This window comes from Dasypus novemcinctus, chromosome 27 (assembly GCF_030445035.2).
Source record: "Dasypus novemcinctus isolate mDasNov1 chromosome 27, mDasNov1.1.hap2, whole genome shotgun sequence".
NCBI classification, from domain to species: Eukaryota; Metazoa; Chordata; class Mammalia; order Cingulata; family Dasypodidae; genus Dasypus; species Dasypus novemcinctus.
Window position 1 is genome coordinate 52,373,572 of NC_080699.1, and position 22,716 is coordinate 52,396,287.

The 22,716-nt window shown below is 38.4% G+C and overlaps 1 protein-coding gene across 1 annotated transcript; it reads right to left on the reverse strand.

The window, feature by feature from the left end:
* Nucleotides 1-215: 215 nt before the first annotated feature.
* LOC131276298 (constitutive coactivator of peroxisome proliferator-activated receptor gamma-like) lies at nucleotides 216-22,497 on the reverse strand. Its single transcript, XM_058289250.1, is given in 8 exon segments — nucleotides 216-232; nucleotides 1,746-1,823; nucleotides 2,543-2,546; nucleotides 3,732-3,751; nucleotides 16,041-16,221; nucleotides 17,785-18,436; nucleotides 18,505-19,703; nucleotides 22,483-22,497. Coding segments are annotated over 8 exon segments (2,166 nt in total).
* Between the last annotated feature and the right edge of the window lie 219 nt (nucleotides 22,498-22,716).

Here is a 22,716-nt window from a genome sequence, read left to right on the forward strand (position 1 = left end):
CAGATTTTCCTGACAGAGGTGGAAGCAGAGGATCAATCAGTAGGATTCTGTTGTTCTTAATAATATTGCTTTTGTAAGTAATGGAGAATACCTGTAACAGAAAAGCTTCTATTTTAGTTTTAAAACCATTTGGCGTTATTCCTCATGGATACAGGAAAGTTTTAAATTTTAAAATGTTACTTTATCATTATTAACATAAGCATACACAATGAGATTCATTCAGTTAAATTATCTGCAATAAAAATTCAAAATCACATCACTAGTTTATTAGATATGAAATATGAATAGGCTTTCAAAGGTCCTTCCAGAAGCAAAATTCTGTGATGTAGTACTATATGCATAAGCTTTGCAGTTCTTTTAGGGCCAAAGAGAATGTTTTAATAAACTCTAGGAGCAGTAGCTCTGATTATTACACTATTTCTAGAGTTTATTAAAATATTATATAGAGTAACTTTTAAAATTAATTGAAAATATAATGATGGATAGTCAAATATTCTCTTTAACTCAAACCATGAAGAGAACTATAATAATTCTTTTATTCTTTTTGGAAAGAGATTATAGGGTAGTAATTATATACATTAGTTTTAAAAAATTATTTTTGCTATTATTTAAAAATACTTCTTGCAGTAAAAATAAATTTCAGTGTATCTCCTTTCAAGACAAGTACTTTTTTAGCTTGAGTCTATCACTGATTGATAGAATAGGGAACATTTCCCTAGAATAAAGTTTTTCAACTTCTCTCCAAATTCAATTCCATTTTATAAAAACATTTTGCTGTAATCAAATTTTTATTTGGTAACTTACAGGCTCATGTGATGGAAAATAATAGTGGGATGAGAGAACTTAATGCACACAAAAATGGAATATCAAAGTTTTAGAAAAATATTTGTTTCTCTGAAAGAATGAAAAGGGCCACTAAAAATAAACTCTAAAATCCACTCTCTTTTTTTAACTATCTGTATGTAGAATATTATCCCTTATAGTATAAATTCTTGGCATTTTTCAGATACTAAGAACTCTTAGGAAGAAAAGCTGCCAAGTTTTAAGTGAACTTTGTTTTTCTTCCTCTCTCTTGACATGTTTTAATGAAAATAAAACTTGTTTCTTCAGTTTAAGTTGTTCTTTTTATCTCTCCCTTCAATTCTAGAACTCATTAAAATACACTTTCTTATTTTAGGAGGTACTGGGGATTGAACCTGGTAGCTCATATGTGGGAAGCAGGAGCTTAACCACTGAGCCACATCCACTCCCCAAAGTAAACTTTCAGTAGTGGGAGACGACCAGAGTTGACTGAAACAGAACACCAAGAATCCAGTTTTGCTTATTTGGTGTCTCTTTACTGGGAGCCCACTATGCTTCAGACACTGGGTGTACAGGAGCAAAGAGCTCTAAACCACAACAACACTGACCTTTGGGGCGTGGGGTTTTCTCAAGGGTTCTCTTCTCTTCCCATTGGTGTGGACCTTGAGCAGGGGTGGAGGCAGAAGATAGGAGCAAAGCAATATGGCAGATTGTCCAGGAGAGGCAGAATTGCAGCAGGTCTAGGATGAGTCTGCTACAATGTCCTTGCCTCTGTCTTTTCAAAACAATACTAGATAAATATATTCATCTTGGGCTAAGGTTTGAAACGAAAATGAGCGTATATGTAGATCTGGAAAAAGTACATATCCTTGCCTGATCCTTTTGGGGACTTAGAAGATATAATACACAGATCTGTGTTTTAATGTAGTCCAGTTTGCCTGTACCTGGGATGTTCATCTGTAGAGGCTTCACCAGATCCGGGCGCTTCAGCGGGTTCCCAGAGTACACAAACCACTCCTTCACTGTGGAGGAGCTACCACCACCTAAACAAAGACAGCTGGGTCAAGGAATGCACACCAATGCCAACTTCTGCTACCAGGTTAAGAGTGTAACAAACCCAAATTTGCCTGCATTTAACCAACTCAAAATCCATCAGCGCAAGTGTGTTCTCATGGCCAAGGGTGATTAAAGTGATTTCAGTGATCCAACAGTTGGTTTCCTACCCTCATCAGCTCTGGGGCTCATTCATTCATTCCAGAAAGGACAATAATCTCTGGCTCTGACTAAAATCTAGGTGCCTGAGGAAACAAGGTACTCTTGGAAGCAAAAGTCTAAAAAGCAAAGGGGGTATAATCTAGGTCTGAAGGAGAGCAGAGAGCTGATCAACGATTACTAAAATGGCCTTCCTGCCTTCCCTCCCACGTGCTCCATAAAACACTGAGGACAACTTGCTGAAATAAGACAAGGCTGTTCTGTCTTACACTATTTTAAACAACTGTCAAAACTAATATTTCGTGCGACTATTCCAAAAGTGAGGGAAATAATCTAGTACAAATGTACTTCTATATGCTTTCCATTTCAATTCTCTTCGCTTATGCGACACAGTTAAAGTGAAATCAAAGCTCTCCGACTCCGTGTTCTCAACTAGCCTATCTTAAAGTTAGAACACAGGGGCCATCGGGTAAGGGCAGCCTTGGAGCTCTATTACAGCTTCCACGGCACCCCCTCGTGCCCCTAACACCCGCCTCGCTCCATCTGGGCTCTGGATCCCACCCTCTTGGCGTTTCTCTACTCACTAGGCCCGCCTTTCCTCTTGGAAGCCTCTTCCCTGGACGGCAAGGCCCCCCTCGGCTGCTGCCTCCCTTCAGATCTCACTTCTGTCTTACACCGCTAGCCACACAGCCTTCTCATCAGCATTTCCACTTCCTTAGGATTCTGTTGCATCCCCTTCCCCTGGTTTCTTTCCCACCCCTCAGGTCTCCTCCTTAATTCCTTTGTAAGGCTGCAGTTTTCTGGCCCATCCCTTCCCTGCTCAGGGCTCTCCTCTCCTGCTCTGCTCCAGCTACTCCTCTCCTCCCAAGGCTTCCACACTTACACTGACACTTTCACCTGAGTGTCCGCCTGGCTCTCTCCTAAGCCCCAGGCACCTGTACTAGGGATGACAGCAGCAGCTAACGCTTTTGTTTACTATGTGCTAGGCATTTACCATGCATTTTCTCATTTCATCCTTGTAACAACTCTAAAGATACAGAAAAGGAAACCAAGGCTCTGAGGGGCCTGAGCCCAGGACCTCTGCTGCCACCCGTCATGCTATACCCTCCCATGGGTACCTCCAGCTCAACACGCCCGCGGCTAAAGTGACCATCTTCCAGCCCAAACTTCTTTTTCCTGTCATATTCCCTATCTTAGTGAATGACACTTTGAACTTCCTGGGCACCCAAACTAAAATGCTTTTGACTACCCTTGCCTGTGCCCTTCACAGCCAATAAAATCAAGTCCTATAAATGGAACTATCTCGGCAATTTATCCCTTTATCCCCACCACTCCCACCCTAGTTCTGGCCATGACTATCTTTCGCCTGGATTAGTTATAACAGTCTCCTGGTTATAACTCTTTCAGACTTCAGTCTCATCCCTCTCTAATCCAATGCTTGGAATGAAAATTTCATCAGGTTGCTCCCTAATTAAAATCTCCCCAATGCCCCCAGGGTAAAAGTCTGAACACAGGAGGGCAGACGGCCTAAGGCCCTCACGATTTGGTGGCTGCTTCCTCCCTAGCTCACTGCTCACTGTCCTCTTCCCCAGTAGTTCTCATGCGACCGACCGAGCATCAGAACCCCCGGAGGTCGTGTTGAAGCAGTTTCCTGGCCCCCCTCCCTTAGCAGATGCAGGTGGGACTCACAAAGTCGCATTTCTAATGAGTTCTCAGACAGCGCAGGTGCTGCTGGCCTCTGGGAACCAAGCCTCTGGCTCACGCTTCGGGGTCCAGCTGTGCTGATCTACCTCCAGCTCCTCCAACTCATACCTTCTCATACATCAGGGTTTGGATGTGGTGTTTCTTTGGTGTGGGACCCCCTGGTCCCCCAACCCTTCTCCTCTGTGGTTCACCTCCCTTGCTTTTCACTCAGTCATTTCTACTTTTCTGTTAAGCTTCGATGTCAGCTCCTCAAAGATGGGATCTAATGCCCTTCCTGTGAATTCCTGAAGCATCCTACATCCATCACGGTACTTTGGCTAATGGAATGTAAATGCGAACCAACCCCTCCTAACTGTGAGCTCCTTGAGGACAAGAACTATGTCTTCTTCATATGGTATCTCCATTTTCCAGCACAGAACAATGCTCGTTAAAATAAGTTGAATGAACAAATTCAACTCAGCCTAAATTCACACATACGGAGAAAGTCTGAGAAAGTATTCTTATAGTTGAAAAACAAAACAAAACAAAACAAACCATTTCCTATGTAATCGTCCTGGCCTAGGGTTTCACTATGTTAAAAAATAGTCAACTCGGGAAAATTTTAGGTTGTATATAAATTACCTCACACACACACACAAACCATAGAACTGTACAACACAAAGAGTGAACGCTAATGTAAACAGTGGGCTTAAATTAATAGCATGGTCATGATATTGTTTTATCCATTGTAACAAAAGTACCATGTAGGGAGAATAGGCCGTGTTGTGGGCCTGGGTGCCATCACAGTGCTGAGTCATAGGTGCTGAGTCATGATGAGTCAGGAGTGCTGAGTCATGGTGAGTCAGGAGTGCTGAGTCATGATGAGTCAGGAATGCTGAGTCATGGGGCAAGGCCAAGGCCCATGCACCTCCCCTAAATTACCATATCCCTATATATTCCCCCTTCTCCTCCTCTTCCCCTAACCATCTGCAGATTGCGCATGAGCCCAGACGTGCGCATGAGCCCACACGTGCTGGCCCTCCTAATAAAGTCTCCTGTTTCTTCCGACCGGTGTTCGTGTGAGTTCGTAGCCTGGTCCTCTTTGCTGCAGCTGGTTTGTGGCCCCAGCGGTGGTTCCCTGAGCGAGGCAAGAGAGGTCGCCCCGACAACCCGTATCTCACACTGGCAGTGTGAGGAAGGCCCTCTCCCCCCGCGGAACAGGTCCACGAGCTGCAGCCGACTGGCCGCCTTCAGTACCACACTAACGCAAAATGGTAATAGGGAAAACTGCATGTGAGTGGGAGGTATAAGGGAATGTTCTGAACAATTTTTCTGTAAACTTAAAGCTGCTCTAATAAAAAAAAATTGGTCAACTCAGTGAACTGTATCCTAAATTGCTATTTCAGAAAGAATTTAGTCTCTCATGCCAAAAGATATTACTAGGCTTTAGTAACTCACTGGGTAAGAACGTTCCACAACTGTCAATGCTCAGTTTGCCAAATGTCCTTCTTGGGAAATTACTAAAATATATACAAAGCCATAATTATATCACCGATGCAGAAAGTGATGCTTTATCCTAAACTGTTCACAACACGGAGGTTTAGAGTTGACTTCCCAAATAGTTTTAAGTCTAAATAACTTATACAGAGAGAGTGAAGAATTTTGTGTTAGGCACTGGTATTCTTTATTAAAAAAAAAAAAAGCAGATTTTCTATTACTTCCTTTCTTGTTAAAACCTAAGTAAGTCAGTTTTATGAACAAAAATTCCAAGAGAAATGCCACACAACTGAGTCAGTAATTCAGCTACAGTCCAGAATGAAACAGTTGGTCATCTAGAGCAGTTGAACCATAAAATCTGTAAAACCATGATTCTGTACAAGACTCAGCAAGCAAAACAAGACTGGAGGGAAGCACAAAGACCAGATTCCCTCTTTCCTCAATAATCGGTATTAGGTGAACTAGGGTTAATGTCCATATTTAATTATAAAGTACACTCCCCACTGTACGGGATTCCATATTTGCGAATTTGTCTACTCACTAAAACTTATTTGTAACCCCAGAATCAATCCTTGTGGTACTTTTATAGTCATTCAAGACATGTGCAAGCAGTGAAAATTTTGAATCATCTGATGTGCACATTCCCAGCTGTGGTTGAACAAGGTGATGCTCTGCCCTTTATTTATTTTTTATTTTTTCATTTTAAAAAGAATTTATTGAAGTATATCACTCATACATGAACCTAATAAACAATAAGTATATAGTAAAAGTTGTGAACTTACGAAACAAACATGCATATCATCATACTGGGCTCCTATGCATCACCCCACCACAAACACCTTGCATTGCTGTGAAACATTTGCAACAAATTATGAAAGAGCATCATCAAATTATTACTAGTAACTATAGTGCCCTGACTCTTTTGTTTCCGTTTTCACAGAGTAAACAAGTGTCTTTTTTGTGGTATATTTAGTGCCACATTTTTCACATTTTTGTACTTTTGTGTGTGTGTGTGATTTCACTGTTTAAAATAATCCCCAAGTGTAGTGCTGAAGGGCTGTCCAGTGGTCCTAAATGCAAGAAGGCTGTGATGTGTCTTATAGGGTAAATATAGATGTTTACATAAGCTTCACTGAGGCACAATTACAGTGCTATTGGCCATGAGTTAAATGCTAATGAATCAAACACATATGTTAAATAAGGTGTTGTTACAGAAAAGCACATAAAACAAGATAATTTATTAACTGGTTGATGAAATTTTGTGACCAGAGGTTCAAAGGAACCTAACACTATGTATCTCCTTTGGTTCAGTATTTGCTAATTCAGCATTTGCAGCAACTCTAGAGACTATAACTACAGCAAAAAGCAAGAATACACTGCATTCTTAAACGAAGAGATTAACTAAAGCTTTTATTTTTTTAACTGATTTACTTCTGATGACTTTTACTGACCAAGCAAGATGGTCACAGAACAAAAGTAAACTATGCTTCGTAAAACTCAGTACTCAAAGCTATTTACTAGATGGAGAATTAACATGAAAAACTATTCATTCACATATAAAATTAATTTACCCAAGAATAAAAGTTAAACTCAACTCTGTTGATGCCTTGTTTCATTGTCTAAATGAAATTTCATCTGAAATTTTGGTAAATTATGGGGTAGAATACCAGAAAGGAATTGGGTAGCTAAAAGAAAGGGAGATCAAAATTCAGTATTTTCTCTGAGGTAGCAGTAGCCTAATTAAATCACAATAGTGAAACAATAGAGCAGTGTTGTCAGGTTCTACATTCTAGCCTTAATTTTGTGACTAATTCTTCAACAGTGGACATGTAAATTATGAGACCTATATGCTTTAGTTTCATTCTTTTATCAAAAAAGGATAAAATGCTAGCATGTAGTGGCTAGAAAATATAACTGATGTTAATAAAGGATAATGTTGGAAGTCTGGATAATGTCTATTCAAATCTAAATCTTCAGCGGAGAATTGTTTTTCATTTTTAATTCAGATTATCATTCTTATAGTTAGACTTACAATTGCCGGTGTTACTTTAAAAAACTTGAAGTGGATGCAAAGCAATATCAGAGACTACATCTTGAAATAAAAAATAAACATGATGTATAGGAAAATCCTAAAGTTTAGCAAATACTCTTGTATGTCTTATCATTTCAGATTTTAATCTTACACTCATTTTTAAAACCATAGCAGCAACATTTGCAACAATTTGATTTGTCTGAATTAAAAATGAAATACTCATTTTAAATGTCTGATATATCAAGAAAAAAGAAGAGGAAATTAAGTCTGGGAAATCCTAAAAGGAAAGACTGGTTTTTCTCATCGGAGCTTTCACTTTGCTGGGCTCTGAGTTCAAGAGAACAAATAAAGTTATACCAACATAGCAAGCACTGCAGATTCAAAGAAACGAAATAAGAAATAAAATAAAATAAAACTAGGTGAAGTTTAATTCAAGGGCTCTAAAAAAGTAGAGAAGAATCAAATTCTGACAGCACTATTCAAAAAATTGAAATTAAGTAGCAGTTTGAAAACTATATTAAGCATAGTTTATACTTTTTGATTTATTTATTTCAATACTAGAAGAAATAGAAAGGTGTTTGTTTGAACTGAAACTAAGTCCTTAACTAAATAAAAATCCTTTGTTAGTTTAACTCTACTTCTTGCCTATGACATTTCACAAGGAAAATGGAAAAATAATCAAATTGCTCTATTGGTATCCCCAAAGGACATGTTATTCAACTTTGTAAAAGCTTCTATATATAACTAAGACATTTCCCCCTGGGAGCAAAACTGTGGAACTGTCTATACTTCCCAACTCTGTCCCCAAAAAACTCTGACTAGATTAGGCAAATACACAAGGTCTCGAAAGGGTTGAACAGACTCAAAGCAGCTTGAGAGGAGGCCGATTTTGCTCAAGTATGAGGGGTATGTGAGGATGTACGGGGGTGGGAGGGTTGGCACTGGGCAGGGAGAAAGAGGATGAGGAGAAGCAATGTTGAGTTTAACCTTTTAATTACTGGGATTTAAAAATTTGATAACAGTTCTCCAGACTTATAAAAAATGTATATCTTGTCCTTACGGTTCTGTAGTATTTTTATACTGTTGGTTTATTCTAAATTGTGTGTGGCCTTAGTCCTTAAAAAAAAAAAACATAACAGAAAAGCACCCCAGAATTCTTTTTTGTATACACATGTGGGGGGGGAAAAAGTCAACTTTTAAGTAAATATTTAGGATTTTAATGGATTGATAGCCTTGTGGCAGCTCTGTAAAGTGTTAAACCAACTGGGCAGTGACTGTTTACTCAGAAGGCTAATGTGTATCTCCATAACAATGCTACCTGATTTCTCCAAATTATCTATGGATTTTTTAGAAGTTCAGCTAGGTGAGAAGGAGAGAATGACAAGGACCCTTGCCTTAAAGGAACTGGAGTCATTGTTAAAGGCTGCCCACAACTGTGTGAGTGGTAAGAGAGAAGAGAATAGATTCTGCTTCTTATACCTTCCTGAATCTCTTCTATTTCCTCAAATTTGTAAAGTTTTATGAAGTGCTTTAAGCTAAGAATATCATTCAGAGAGAATACAAAAAGAGTTAAAAGCCAGATTCAGGGCTGTGGATGTGTATGCCATTTCAAGTTTTCTTTTCCCCTTTTTGACCACTAAGCCATCTAGTAAAGCTAAACATTGTGTACTCAACTATATTAAAAATGTAGGAAGTGATACTATAATATAATTAGATGAACTGGTGTGTCCAATAGGTCAGTTATCCAAATTGCACCCATAATTAGGAATTTTGATGTATTAACGTATCAATTCAATGTCTGTGACTTAAAACCTTTTGGTTCAGAGCTCGTTGTGCATATTTAAAAGACTGGCTCTAGTGCTTACAGCCCATACGATATAGTTTAAAGGGACTTTTGATTTTAAATCTCACTTTCTAGTAGTGAGCTCCCACCTGCTAGCTTCACTTGGAGAGAGCTGCTTACCTAATGGGATATGAGAGTCACAAATTTCTCCCACATGTGTCTGAAATTCAGTTGTTAGTCATTCTTTTCTAAGGAATGGCTCCTTAAATGCAAATATTCCTGAAAAGGTCATATTTTAAACCTACATTCTACAAACACATATTGATTACCTAATTCACACCAAGAAATCTGCCAAGTGCAGCAAATAACACTATAAACACTCCCTGAACCTGGGACCTTGTACGTGGGAAGCAGGTGCTCAACCACTGAGCTACAAACGCTCCCGGAACTACTCTCTTTTGAAGGCCCACAGTACACCTAGAGGCAGGTTCATCATTAAGGCTAAAGGATGTAAAACCATATTCCAAAAACAAACAAACAAACAAAAACATCCCCTAGCAATTCAGCTTGCAGCCCAGAGGGGAAGGGATATATTAGACCAACAGCTGCACAAATAAATATGTAATTACAAACTTTTATAGGTCTGAGAATGAAAAGCATAAGGTGCTTTGAGAGAGGAACTTACTTTTGACTTGGGAATATGGGAAGAACTGGAGAAAGTTAACTTTAAGGTGGGACTTGGGGGATTGAAGAGCGTTAATCAGGTACATGCCTGGAGTTCAGAAGAATGGCCTGAGCCAGAAATATAAATGTGGCTTCTGCCAACATGGATAAAGTTTAAGCAACGTGAGTGAATGGGCATAAGAGGACCCCAAAGACCCAGCTCCTAGAAACTACAACATGTAGAAGTCAATCAAGGAAATGCAGGTGCCAGACAAAGATGCAGAAGCCAAGGAAGGAAAGGAAGATAACCAGGAGAAGGTGGTGTCACACAGAAGCCAAAAAATTTCAGCAGAGCTGCTTTAACAGAGAAAAGCAAAGAGCAGTACATTCAGTTGAGGGCACTGGGAAAAGCAGGTCTAGCTGGAAAGAGGGGTATTTTTCCTCAACTGAAAAGTGAGGTTGACAAATTGTCCCATAATGTAGAACAAAAAGGCAAAAACTGGAATTAAAATATGAAGAATCATAGACTATCAATCTAGGAAGTCCAACATCCATCTAACTGCAAGTCTAGTAACAGAAAACAGAGGTAGTATAGAAGAGGAAAATTTCTAAACATAAAGGATAAAGATAATAGCTCAAAATTTTCCAAGAGAAAAATGTCACCAAAAAAGGGACATTAATCAATCTAGCACTAGACTTCATTAGCCACACTTGATGCCAAATGACAATGGAACAATGACTGAAAATCCTGTAGATAGACTCTGCTTTTGGCCATGAGGGAGTAGTGCTATCAGATTGGTCTTCCTATCATAACTATAAAGCTGGACAAACTTTTGAAGTAACCGCATTAAAAAGTTGGACAATGGGCAAGGATTATGATCCTGGGAGAAGAAAAACAATGCAAAATCCACAATCACTCCAGTTTTCCAACCAAAGGCACTTTCCAGACTGCAGCTTAAAGAAAGTGATGCCTAGTAGACCAAGACAGTCTCTCCAGGATGAAGGAACAGAGATGGAGATCAAGGCTATTGAGATAGCTGGGACTTGCAGGGTAGAGTATGGTGGGGGGGGGGGGAGGGGAAGAGGAGGGAAGGGGAAGAGAGGGGAGGGCAAGCTAGACAGAGAGTGAGCAAGCTAGGCAGAAACAGTATTCCAGAAATCTTCCTAGAAGTGCCTTTGAGATGTTGGATGAATAATAAGTTATACATGCATAGGGCAAGACTCAGTGAGGTCAGGCAAAGAATAACTTCTGGAAGCCATGAGCTGAACAACTAATAGTGCTTGCACAGGGCTTGAAGACATTGGATTTCCCACCAGCCAAAGTAAGAAACCTTGTCAAACACCCTGAGCACTCAGTTGATAGCTCATGTATTAGAAGTAGGGTCTCTTGGGAAGCAGGTGTGGCTCAAATGACTGGGCTCCTGTCTACCATATGGGAAACCCTGGGTTCACTTCCCAGGGCCTCTTGTGAAGGCAAGCTAGCCCGCACCTGTGGAGAGCTGATGGGCTGCACCTGAGGAGAGCTAGTGCAGCAAGATGATACAACAAAGGGAGACAAGCAAACACGGAAGAATGCACAGTGAAAGGATACAGAGCGCAGACAGCAAGCAAACGGCAAGGGGTGGTGGTGGGATAAATAAATAAAATAAATCTTAAAAAAAAAAAATAGGGCCTCTTTAGGTCTAAGGTAATGGTTACTATAGACTGGCCCTACTAATGCTGTAAAACAAACCCCAAAAGGATAAGGTAAATAAAATGCCTTACAGAACAAATCCCAATGCTCTTTATTGCATCCAAAATGTTTTAGTATATAACACAAAAATATTACACATAAGAATAACCAAAAATGTCTGGATACATTAGAGGAGAGAAGTCAATAAACAGACATAGACCCAAAAATGACAGAGATGATAGAATTAGGAGATAAGGACTTTACAGAGCTATTATGTTTTGAATATACTTAAGGATTTAAAGAAAAACATGAAGACAGGAAAGAGACATGAAAGAAAAAAACTGGTGAAAAATACAATATCTGAAATGACAACTTCACTGGACAGGGTTAATAGCAGATTAGACATTGTGGAAGAAGAAATTGGTAAACTTGAAATCAAGGCAATAAAACCTATTCATATCAAAGCACAGAGAAAAAAAGAGTCTTAACAGGAAAGCCTCTATGACCTGAGGGACATTAAGAAGTCACATACCATGTCTTTGATTGCCAGGCTACCATGACAAATACCACACAATGGGTTTGCTTAAACCATGGGAATGTATTGTCTCACGGTTTCAGAGGCTTAAAGGCTTGCTTCCTCCCAGGGTTGGTAGTGTTCCGGCTGGCGAGCAATTCTTGGGTTCCTTGGCTTCCCTGTCATGTGGCGATGTCCTCTCTTTCCTCTTAAGGGTTCCTGCTGACTGGCTTCTCCCTGGGGCCTTCTCTTATAAGACCACCAGTAATGTGGTTGAAGACCCACCCTGGTTTAGCTGGATACAGCTTACCTAAAAATAATATCTTCAAAAGGTCCTATTTACAATGGGTTCACAACCACAGGGATGTGGATTAATATTAAGGACATGTCTAAATTAGGGTATATAATTCAATCTAACACATAACATATATAAGTAATTAGAGGCCCAGACAGAGATATGAAAGAGGTTGAAGCAGAAGCAAATATTTGATGAAATAATGCCTCCTTTTTTTTCAAATTTGACAGGAAATATAAACCACAGATCCAAGACTCTCAAGAACCCCAAGCAGGATAAATACAACATACACCACTCCAAAGTATATCTTAATCAAATTGCTAAAAAAAAAACGTGATTAAGAAAATAAAATCTTGAAAACAGAGAAAAAAAAGAAACATTACATAAAGGCAACAACAATAAGAATGACTGCTGCCATCTTATAATTAACAATAAAAGCCAGGAGACAATATAATGACATCTTTAAAGCACTGGGAAGAAAAAACCCCCCACAAAACTATCATATCCATACGGAACTTCTGAAATAAATGTGAAATAAGACTTTCATTAGGAAAAAACTCAAAATTAACACCCACACCACATTTCTTAAAAAGATAATTGTTTAAAGCAGGGGTTGGCAAACTATAGTCCATAGGCCAAATCCAGCTTGCCTCTTGTTTTAGTAGAGCTTGTAAGCTAAAAATGGTTTTCACATTTTTAAATGGTTGAAAAAAAATCAAAATCATAATATTTTGTGATGCAGGAAGATTATATAAAACTCCAATTTCATGGTATGGGAAAATTACATAAAGTTTTATTGGAATACAGCCACACTGATTTATCTTTGTATTGTCTATGGCCACTTTTGCACTAAAGGAGCAGATTGAGTAGTAGCAACAGAGACTATCATCTGGCCCTTCACAGAAAGTTTATGTAAAGTAACATTAAAAACAATGTATTATGGAGCTTAAAACATGTGTTACAAATGATATGCTTCCATTTATATAACAACCTTGAAATTGCGAAAGTATAAATATGGAAAACAGGTTAGTGGTTGCCAGGGAATAGGGATGGCAGGGAGAGGGAGGCAAGTACAAAAGGGTAGTATGAGGAATTTCCTCTGTGATAACCAAAGAGTTCTGTATTGTGATTGCAGTGGTGGTACGTGAATCCATACATACAATAAAATTGCAAAGAACTACACACACACACATGCACACGTACACACACAAATGCATATAAAAATGGTGAAAAGTGAATAAGGTCTGTAGTCTACTTAACAGTATTGTACCAATATCAGTGTCCTGATTTTGATATAATATTGCAGTTATATAAGATGCCACCTTTGGGGCAAGCTAGGTAAAGTGTACATAGGACTCCATGCACTATTTTTGCAACCCCCTGGGAGTCTAATTGTTTCACAATAAATAGTTTTTAAAAATACAGGAAACATAGACAACAGCAAAAGTGAGGAGAGAATCAAAGTACACTGTTGTAAGGTTTTTTTATATTACCATTATATGTGGCAATATTATTTGAAAGCAAATTTCAGTAAGTTAAAAATGCACATTGTAAATGCTGCAAGCATTAAAAATAAATAGCTAATTGAAATCACCTAGTAAGGGAGATAAAACAAAATATTTTTTAAAAATATTCAACTAATTCAAAATAAAGTCAGAAAAGGGGAAAATAAGGAAAAATATAAGAAAAAAAAAGACCAAAACCCAACCATGTCAATAATTATATTAAATGTAAATGATATAGACAGTCCAATCAAAAGAAAGATTGACAATCAAAAGGGTTGATTGTCCAATCAAAAGAAGAGATATGCTGTTTAAAAGAGATGAACTTATAAAGAAACAGTTTAAAGTAAAAGGATAGGAAATAGATACACCATGCAAACATTAATCTTGAGAAAAGTAGAATGCATGCATTAATATCAGACATAACCAACTTTGGAACACAGAGTATTACCAGATAAAAAGAGGGAAATTGTATAAGGTTACAAAGGTCAGTTCATTCAGAAACATAACAATCCTCAATGTATATGCACCTAATAACAGAGCTTCAAAATACCTGAAGCAAAAACTGATAGAATTGAAGGAAGAAATAGACAAATCCACAATAACATCTGGAGATTTCAACACTCTTCTCTCAGGAACTAAGGAAAGTAGACAGAAAATCAGTAAGGACATAAGACTTGAATAACTCTATTAACACTTGATATTTATCGAACACTACAATTAACAACTGTTTAATGCACATGGAATAAACTAGGCCAAGCAAGTAACACAGAATAAGTTTCATTACTAACATTGTAAATAAAACAGCAAAAGCAGCATTTTATTTTCATAATAAAATTTACATACTAATATTGTAAAACTTCAAAATATTAAGAATGAAGGAAAACAAAGATCAACTGTGAAGGTGAGCTCAATTTGAATAGTTTTTACTGTTTATGTAGTGATGTAATAAAGGTATCTATATGGCTAGAAATGAATGAACAAAATATGAAATTGAAAAATAAAGTATAAAAATTTATATATCTTTATCTCATTTAATGACATACTCTAAAACAATTCCAGGTCAATACGATTGTATAATGTGAAAAAATTTTCATGTTGAAGATATATATTTTTAATTCATTAGTGTAAATTTGCCACCATTCAAGTTAACAAATAAGGAATGGGCACAGAGCCACAAAAGAAAAAGAAAAAAAATTTACACAATATTTGGCCTCAAAGTTTATTACATAGGTTCTTTTGCTTCTGTTTTTGTTGGTTTTTAAAAATCATCTTAAACATATTTCTTATGTTGTCCATTGATCACATAAGTGTTTGACCTCTTGCAGTACATATGGGAGAAAGTACTACATGATAGTTAGTGCTGAAGCTAATGAAAACTGGAATTCAGTGAATACCCCCACACCCCAAAAAAGAAATAATTACAACATTTTATTCTGATGATTCTATTATCACCTCTAGATTATTTAAATATTTACTTTCTAGAATAATATTAATATTGATATATTTGGAAATAATGGTGTTTACACAAACAGGTCACAGGTGTTCTTTCAGCAGGATTTGAATGTTTCTCCCTCTGGTACTGGTAATAGTTTGTTAGACCACATTTCTTATCAAAGCATTCTCCGATCAGACTATGAAGTACCAGTCAGTCTGTGACATGAGCTAGGCCTTACCCAAGAGGTGAGTAAATGCATTAAGCATCCCTGCTTTCTAATTATGCAGTGTTCTTCTACATTCCTTATCCCCCTAAACTATTCTAGTAGAAGGCAGTAGAGCACTGATTAACTTTATACTTGGTATTGAAGGTCTTCTCCTTTTTCACTGCTCTGGCCATGGAGGATTCTTCCTCTACTCTTACTGCTAGCGCACAATGGAAATACAGATGGGTAAAAAACACAAACTTAATTTCAAAGACATAAAGCAGTATTTTCTTTTCCACAAAACATTTTTTGTTTATGTTTAAAAATATGATATACTAGATTCTGCAAAATTATTTTATGAAAATCACATTTTGAGGGGAGACTAAGTACGCATTGTCTTCTAATAATAGACATACCTTCCACTCCTATAGCAGGAAAGAATCCTTACTTTTTTTTTAAAAACACAAATTCTTTTAAAGCCTAAAAATATGACATTTTATAGAAACAATGCACTCTCCATTTAATGAATACTGATCAACTGCTTGCTAATTATATATAAACGTCCCATGGCATTTATCCTTAATTTTTTACAGATGTGAATGGTATTCTCAATTATAGATTTGATGGAGAACCAAATCCCCTTTAATTGTCTTGGGGTCCTGGAAGAATGCACTGTTTCATCTGGCCAGCTTCTCTGGCTTCGGCTCCATGTAGAACCATTACCGAGAGAGACTAATTCGTACCTCTACATTCTCCCAAAATGAGTGAGTAAACACGCTGTCGAACAGGACGGTAAATGAAGGCCTGGCTCGGTAGAGCTTGATCGAGCTCATCTTCCAAGGTATTGCTGCACTCAATCTCTCCATTGCACATAATATTGTACACCAGATAGCTTTCAGCTTGGACATGATGTGCTTTAGCAATCTGTTCAAAATTTAAATACAGTTCAACTGAGGTTTCCTTGAAAACAAACTAGTAACCTTCAAATAAAAAATACCCACCCCCGTATCCTATGCGTTTTTTCTTAAGGCACTCAGAAATGGAATAATTGCCATTCGAACTCATGATGGCAAGCTGGTATTTGTTTCCTTTCCTCTGGGCTTCCAGCCTCCAAACTTCATCTCTATGACTCTCGCTCCTCCTTGCTCCTATCATCTATCAGTCTTACCAGATTTACCTCTGCAGTAGCTCATCAGTTTGTCTACTTCAGGGGTTCTTAACAAGGGGTAAAGGAGCTTGAATAAAAAAAAAATTCTTGTGGGGACATGTTGGTGCTGGTATGGCATATTTATTAAATAATACACAGCATAGGGTGGACTTAGTAAGGAGTCTGTGCTTTTCACCTGACTGGCAAAGGAGTCCATGCAACAAGAAAAGGTTAAGAACCCCTGGTCTACTTGATACTCTCGTACTAATCAAGTGTTCATTGCTTTTCTCCTATAAAACTACTGAACTCTCTTAACTGAACCCTCTTCCTCCTTTTCTCCCTGACTCCAACCTATCCTTTGCACCAGTGTCATATTATTTTCTTGGAAAGAGAGGGCCAGTCACCATCCTCCTTGGAACATTTGAATGGCTCCTCAAATTCTTCACCATAACTTTCAAGGCCTCCTGTTCTAAGGCTTCCGTTTACTTTTCTAGCATTATACATCATTTTTATCCTTATAAAACCACTGTGATTCAGCCAGAATCCAAAGGGTCCAGAATGATTGCCTTACACGCCGGTAGGGAATTATGGTTCATGTGTAACTAAGCATGCACTGGGTTTGCTCACGGATACCAAGTCAAGGCAGGTACTATCTCTTTGCCTCAGGCATACTCTCTTATCTCCAGATTTTTGCTGTTAGCTCTATCTGGCATCCTTTCCCCACCCTGTCCTTTTGGCAAACTGCTACCTAGTTTGCAAGTTCAATATCTAATGTTACTTCTGAAGCTCTGCTGAGAGTCTATATTACTTGCAGATAAATTCGAATTCCCAATCTGTAATTAAAGGTAAGCTTTGCAGCTTTCCAAATTTTTCTCCCCTTAAACCCCATGCCCCAGCCTGACCATTATGTTCCTCAAAGAGACAAAAAGATTCCCAACTTTACACCCTTAGTGCTCTCCCATGCCCTAAGACTCTGCCTTTTCAAAGCAACTTTTGGTCCCATTAAGGTCTGGCTCCAGTTCTACCTCTTTGGATAACTTCCCTAATTATCTTAACCCACAGTGATCTCTCTCCTAATTCCTAGAACTCTTACCTGTAATATTCATGTTAACAATAGCAAATAGAGTTTCTATTTTTAATTTTCACATGCAATTATGCCATACCCCCTAATTAGTCTCATAGATTCCCATTCTTGTGGTCCTTAGCCACTGCAGAGATAAATATTCACTGAATATATTCAATATTCACTGAATGTATTCAATAAATATTCACTGACAAACCCATCATTTGACACATTCTCAATCATGACATATTAAATTTGGGTGAGCATATCTAAATACCTTTAAGATTTCAGGGTCTGAAATCATGGTTACTTCTTGCTTGATTTCAGGGGCTAAATAAATAACTACTTGTTTCTGGATTTCAGGGTCTGAACTCTTGGTTACTCTTTGGTTAGTTTCAGGCTCCACATTCATGGATTCTACTTGTTTAATTTCAGGGTGTATAAGCATGAGTGCTTCTAGCTTAGATTCAGGGTCTGAATCTATGGGTAATTTTTGTTTAACTTCAGGGCCTGATCTCATGGTTACTTCTTGCTTGGATTCAGGGTCTGTGCACATGCGAACTTCTTGTTTGGAGTCAGGATCTGTACACATGGATACTTCTTGCTTGGATTCAGGCTCTGTGCACATGGGAACTTCTTGCTCAGATTCAGGGTCTACACACCTGGAATCTTCTTGCTTGGTTTCAGGATCTGTATGCATGGGAACTTCATGCTTGTATTCAGCATCTGTACATGTGGGAACAACTTGCTTGTATTCAGGGTCTGTACACACGTGAACTTCATGCTTGGAGGCAGGGTCTGTATATGTGAGAACTTCTTGCTTAGATTCAGGTTCTGTATGCATGGGCACATCTTGCTTGGATTCAGGGTCTGTACACACGGGAACTTCGCGCTTGGACGCGGGGTCCAAATGCATGGGAACTTCATGCTTGGATTAGGGTCCATACGTATGGGAACTATCTTGGATTTTATGTTAGGATGCATTGGAAGTCCTAGTCTGGATTTAGGGTCAGTACACATGAGAACTATCTTGGATTTAATGTTAGGACGCACAGGAAGTTCTAGCTTAGATTTAGGGAAAGGGCGTGTGGGAATTTCATGCTTGGATTTAGGATCAGTATGCATGGGAACTTCTTGCTTCGAATTAGGGTCTGTACACATGGGAACTTGCTTGGATTCAGGCTCTGAACTCATGGATACTACTTGCTTGTCCAAAGTTACTGTACCTCTGAGTTTCTGGAAAAACCATGGAGATTTCTGTCCTGGCTAAAGATATGATGCCACTCCTTTATAAAAAAGAGCTTTGTTTGGTCCCAAAGGTAACATCTCCTTTAATTTTTTCTCACCTTGATGCAAGTGAAGAACTTTAGATATATGATCTACTACAGCTAGGATAAGGCTACCTTTTTTGTCAAGGCTGTCTCTTATAGAGGTATAGCATTTGTACCGAAAACTTTCAAACATGCCTTCTGGGATTATATCATTGCCAAGTAGGCAAGCCAAAAGAGGAAGATCTGTTATATTGAGATTCAGACTCTCGCAAAATTTCTCTCTATGGAGCATAACAGTATCTAGACTTTCCAAGCAGAGCTCACTAATTGAAAAATAGGGACAAGTGTCATAAATTAAATAATCAGTATCTTCTCCAAGAATTCCAAGACGGTTATTTTGGAGCCCATAAGAAGCCACCTCATAGTTTACTTCCTGTAATGTACACAAAGTTTTCTGACCCAGTGTCTTTAAAGCAAATCGTGTAAATATGGCCAGCCCTGAGGGAATGAAAAACATATTTCTGCCTGGCTGCTCCCTGTGTGACTTGATATAATGAAAAATCCTGGATATCTCCCTGCTGTTCTTGAGTCTTCGTTTCACCCATTCATCTCTCTTATCCTGCTCCACCAAGCCATCAAAAAAGAATATCAACTTGATGCCAACTGCTGTGAAAGTTTTAACAAAATCTCTCAAAGCAGAATAGTATTCTTGCCATTGGCCACCACAGATCCAAGATTCTGGAGTATACCAGTATCTGAGACAACACATGGCATCAACCACTATGGTCAGAGTACATCCAGGATACTTGCTTCGGTGTTGTTCTGCCAATTCTTTGAAATTTACTACTGTGCATATATGTGGACAGGTACTTCCCACAAATCCCTGCAAGCCTCTCACACCCATAACTGAACTCCTGGAAAGGATCTGAAAAGAAAAATAAATCTGGAATTAGTAATGATGGTATTAGCACTAGACATATGGCACTTTTTCAAAGTAAACACATGACAATATTTAAATGCACTCTCTATTTCCCAAGAAACTCTTGCCAACAAGGTAACATGATATGCCAGTAAAATGCCTAAAAAGTTTTCAAGTAAAATGCCTAAAAAGTTTTCAATTAAAATACATGAGGAAGTTAATCTAAATATAAGGTGAATGAGACTTGCACAAGGACAATATAGAGTAGCAATCTTAAGATTTTCACTAAGACTAAGATTCAAATGATTCCTGAACCAAATTAAAAATCTAGGTAACAGTTTTCAAAGAATTAATATTTCCCATCTAGGAACTCAAATAGAAGTGAAATTTAAAATCCTAAGACATAAATTGATACATGCAACATGGACGATTCTCAAAATAATTTGCTGAAAGAAGCCAGATCAAATCTAATAGTCTATATTATATAATTTCATTTTTATAAAACTCTAGTTAATCTAAAATTAAGCTAATCTGTAGCAGATGAATGGTTGTCTGGGGTGAGAGGGGTGAATGGAAGGTGGGACTTATAAAAGGGAAACTTTGGGGGGTCATGGATATGTGCACTACCTTGATTGTGGTGATAATTTCACAGGTGTAGATGTATGTTATGTTTATCAAACTGCACACTTTAAATCTGTATAGTTTACTTTATGTCGTGTATACCTCAAAGATATCCCAAAAAGCATACATAAAAATTCACTATGCCAGATATTTCTAACATTGGAGACAGTGGCTGACTGGAAAACAGCCCATTTTCCAATTTAAACAGATCAAAGTAGTTCAAAGAGCTGGATTTTGAAATTTGGGGAAAACCTAAGCTAAGTATTTATTCTATGGCCATTCTTCAAGTAGGTAACAACATCCATCAACGATCAGAAAAAATCCCACTCCCTTACAGTGATGACACCCTTTATGTTAGTGGTCTGTTCATTTCACTCTTATCTTCAGGGTTTTAAAAAAGGATGTCTTTTTGAGAAAATAAAACAAACAAAAAAATCCCTACTATCCGAGAGGAACACAAGAACAAATGATACCTCTCCCAGAATTAGCACTGATAACAGTAGTCATCAGTTAGGAAAATCATAAAATTAAAAACAGCTATTACATTAAGAGTGAACTGACTACCTACCAGGCAGAACTAGGCACTTTAAAGACATCATCTATTTGTCTTAAAAACAAGGCTGACAGTGTGGAGCTGCTGTAGCTCGGGAGCTGAGTGCCTGCTCTGCAGGAACGAGGTCCTGGATTCAGTCCCTGGTACTGCCAAAAACCCCTACAACCCTGACAAGTAAGTATCGTTCGCTCTATTTTGACAAATGAAAAAAACTGTAAATAAGTTACCAGATTGAGAAAAGGCACCCTCACAGGATTATCTTTAAGAATTCACTGAATTGTTAATGGGCACCTAATAGATATAATATGTTTAATAGCCATTGATAAGGAAAAGATAGGAAAGTTGTATGGATATAAATAGCACACATTTTATGTTGAAATTTGGAGAAGTCTTGTTATTAAGTACAATTAAATACATGAACACACCGCCCCCAAATTATACAGAGTTATTGTTACATACCATTTAACTTGGAAACATAGCCAAGGTGTTTCAGTTTTTGAAACAGAAACCAGACCTCATAACACGGTTATTTCAACAATGTTCTACGTGGTTCTACAGTTTGGTCCCCTGGGCAGGCATCCCCCAGGAAGCACACTCTCTTTGTATCTACCCCTTTCCTTTGCAGGGACCACTTCTTCCTAGTGCTGCAAATCTTCACATAACTTCAAGTGTTTGGATAAGCAACTTCACATTTATGATGCTGTGCCAGAGATTTACTCATAGAGAGATCCTGTCTTATTTTGTGTTTTTTATTTTAAACTAGGCCGCGCGGGCCAGAGAGCAGCTGCCGGCAGCTCGTCCCGGATTTAAGCGCAGTGCGGGGCCCCGCCGGGGGCGGCGGTAGTGAGCGCCCCGCTGCGCTCAGGCCCCTTTTCCCGCCGAGGTTTCTCTGGGCTCCCGGGAGTTCTTGGATCCCAGGCTCTGCCCGCCCGCCCGCCGCTGCCGCCCGCCGCTCAGGTCCCCGCGTCAGCAGCCTTGGCAGTCTGCGGCAGTGACCCCCCAGCAATATCAAAGCATCTGGCCATTTTATTTTACTTAATTATGATCCCAATTTGAACCTTGTTCCAATGATCTCAATGGAAAGTTGACCAAAACACTCCATCACCTCATTGATTCCTTGTTTTATCAGTTGATTAGGCCTTGTCAGTTACTTGATCCTTTTTTTATTTTTTTATTTTTCGGGAGGGACTGATGGAGGTTCCTTTCTTGATTAAAGTGAGATTCTGTAGGTGGCTGTTATATCTCATTTAAGACTCTTGGAGTGAGGATGCAACAATAAAGGAGAAAATTTATGTAACTTTCACATTAACTGTAGATAAAACAATAAATGCCAAAGCTTATTCAGGCTGAAAACTTTCATCGAATTAAAAGTGAATGGATGGAGTGGATGTGGCTCAGGCAGCTGGTGCTGACCTCCCACACGGAAGGGCCCAGTTCCATTCCTGGTGCTTCCTAAGAAAGAAGACGAGGGGACAGGGGGAGCAGACAGACAAGGGAGCCACCTCGGGGAAAATAAGTGAATGGGATTTCTTTAATATGATAGGAAGCATCTACTAAAACACACAAACAAAACCATTCTATTTCTGGATGCTGAGTATATTATTACAGGACCAACTCTCTAATCATTATAAACTCTAGAAAATATGAATGCCTACCTGCAGGCACTATAGAGCAACGATCAAATAAATATATTGTTGAAGATGTTGATGTTTGGAGGGATGAGATGTCAGTGATTGATTTTCCCAATTTTAAATCTTGCATCCTGATGACAACATTGAACCTACACCATGTGAAGAAACTTAAAGTAACTGCACTTAGTAATATCACTTAGTAGATATTACTTAG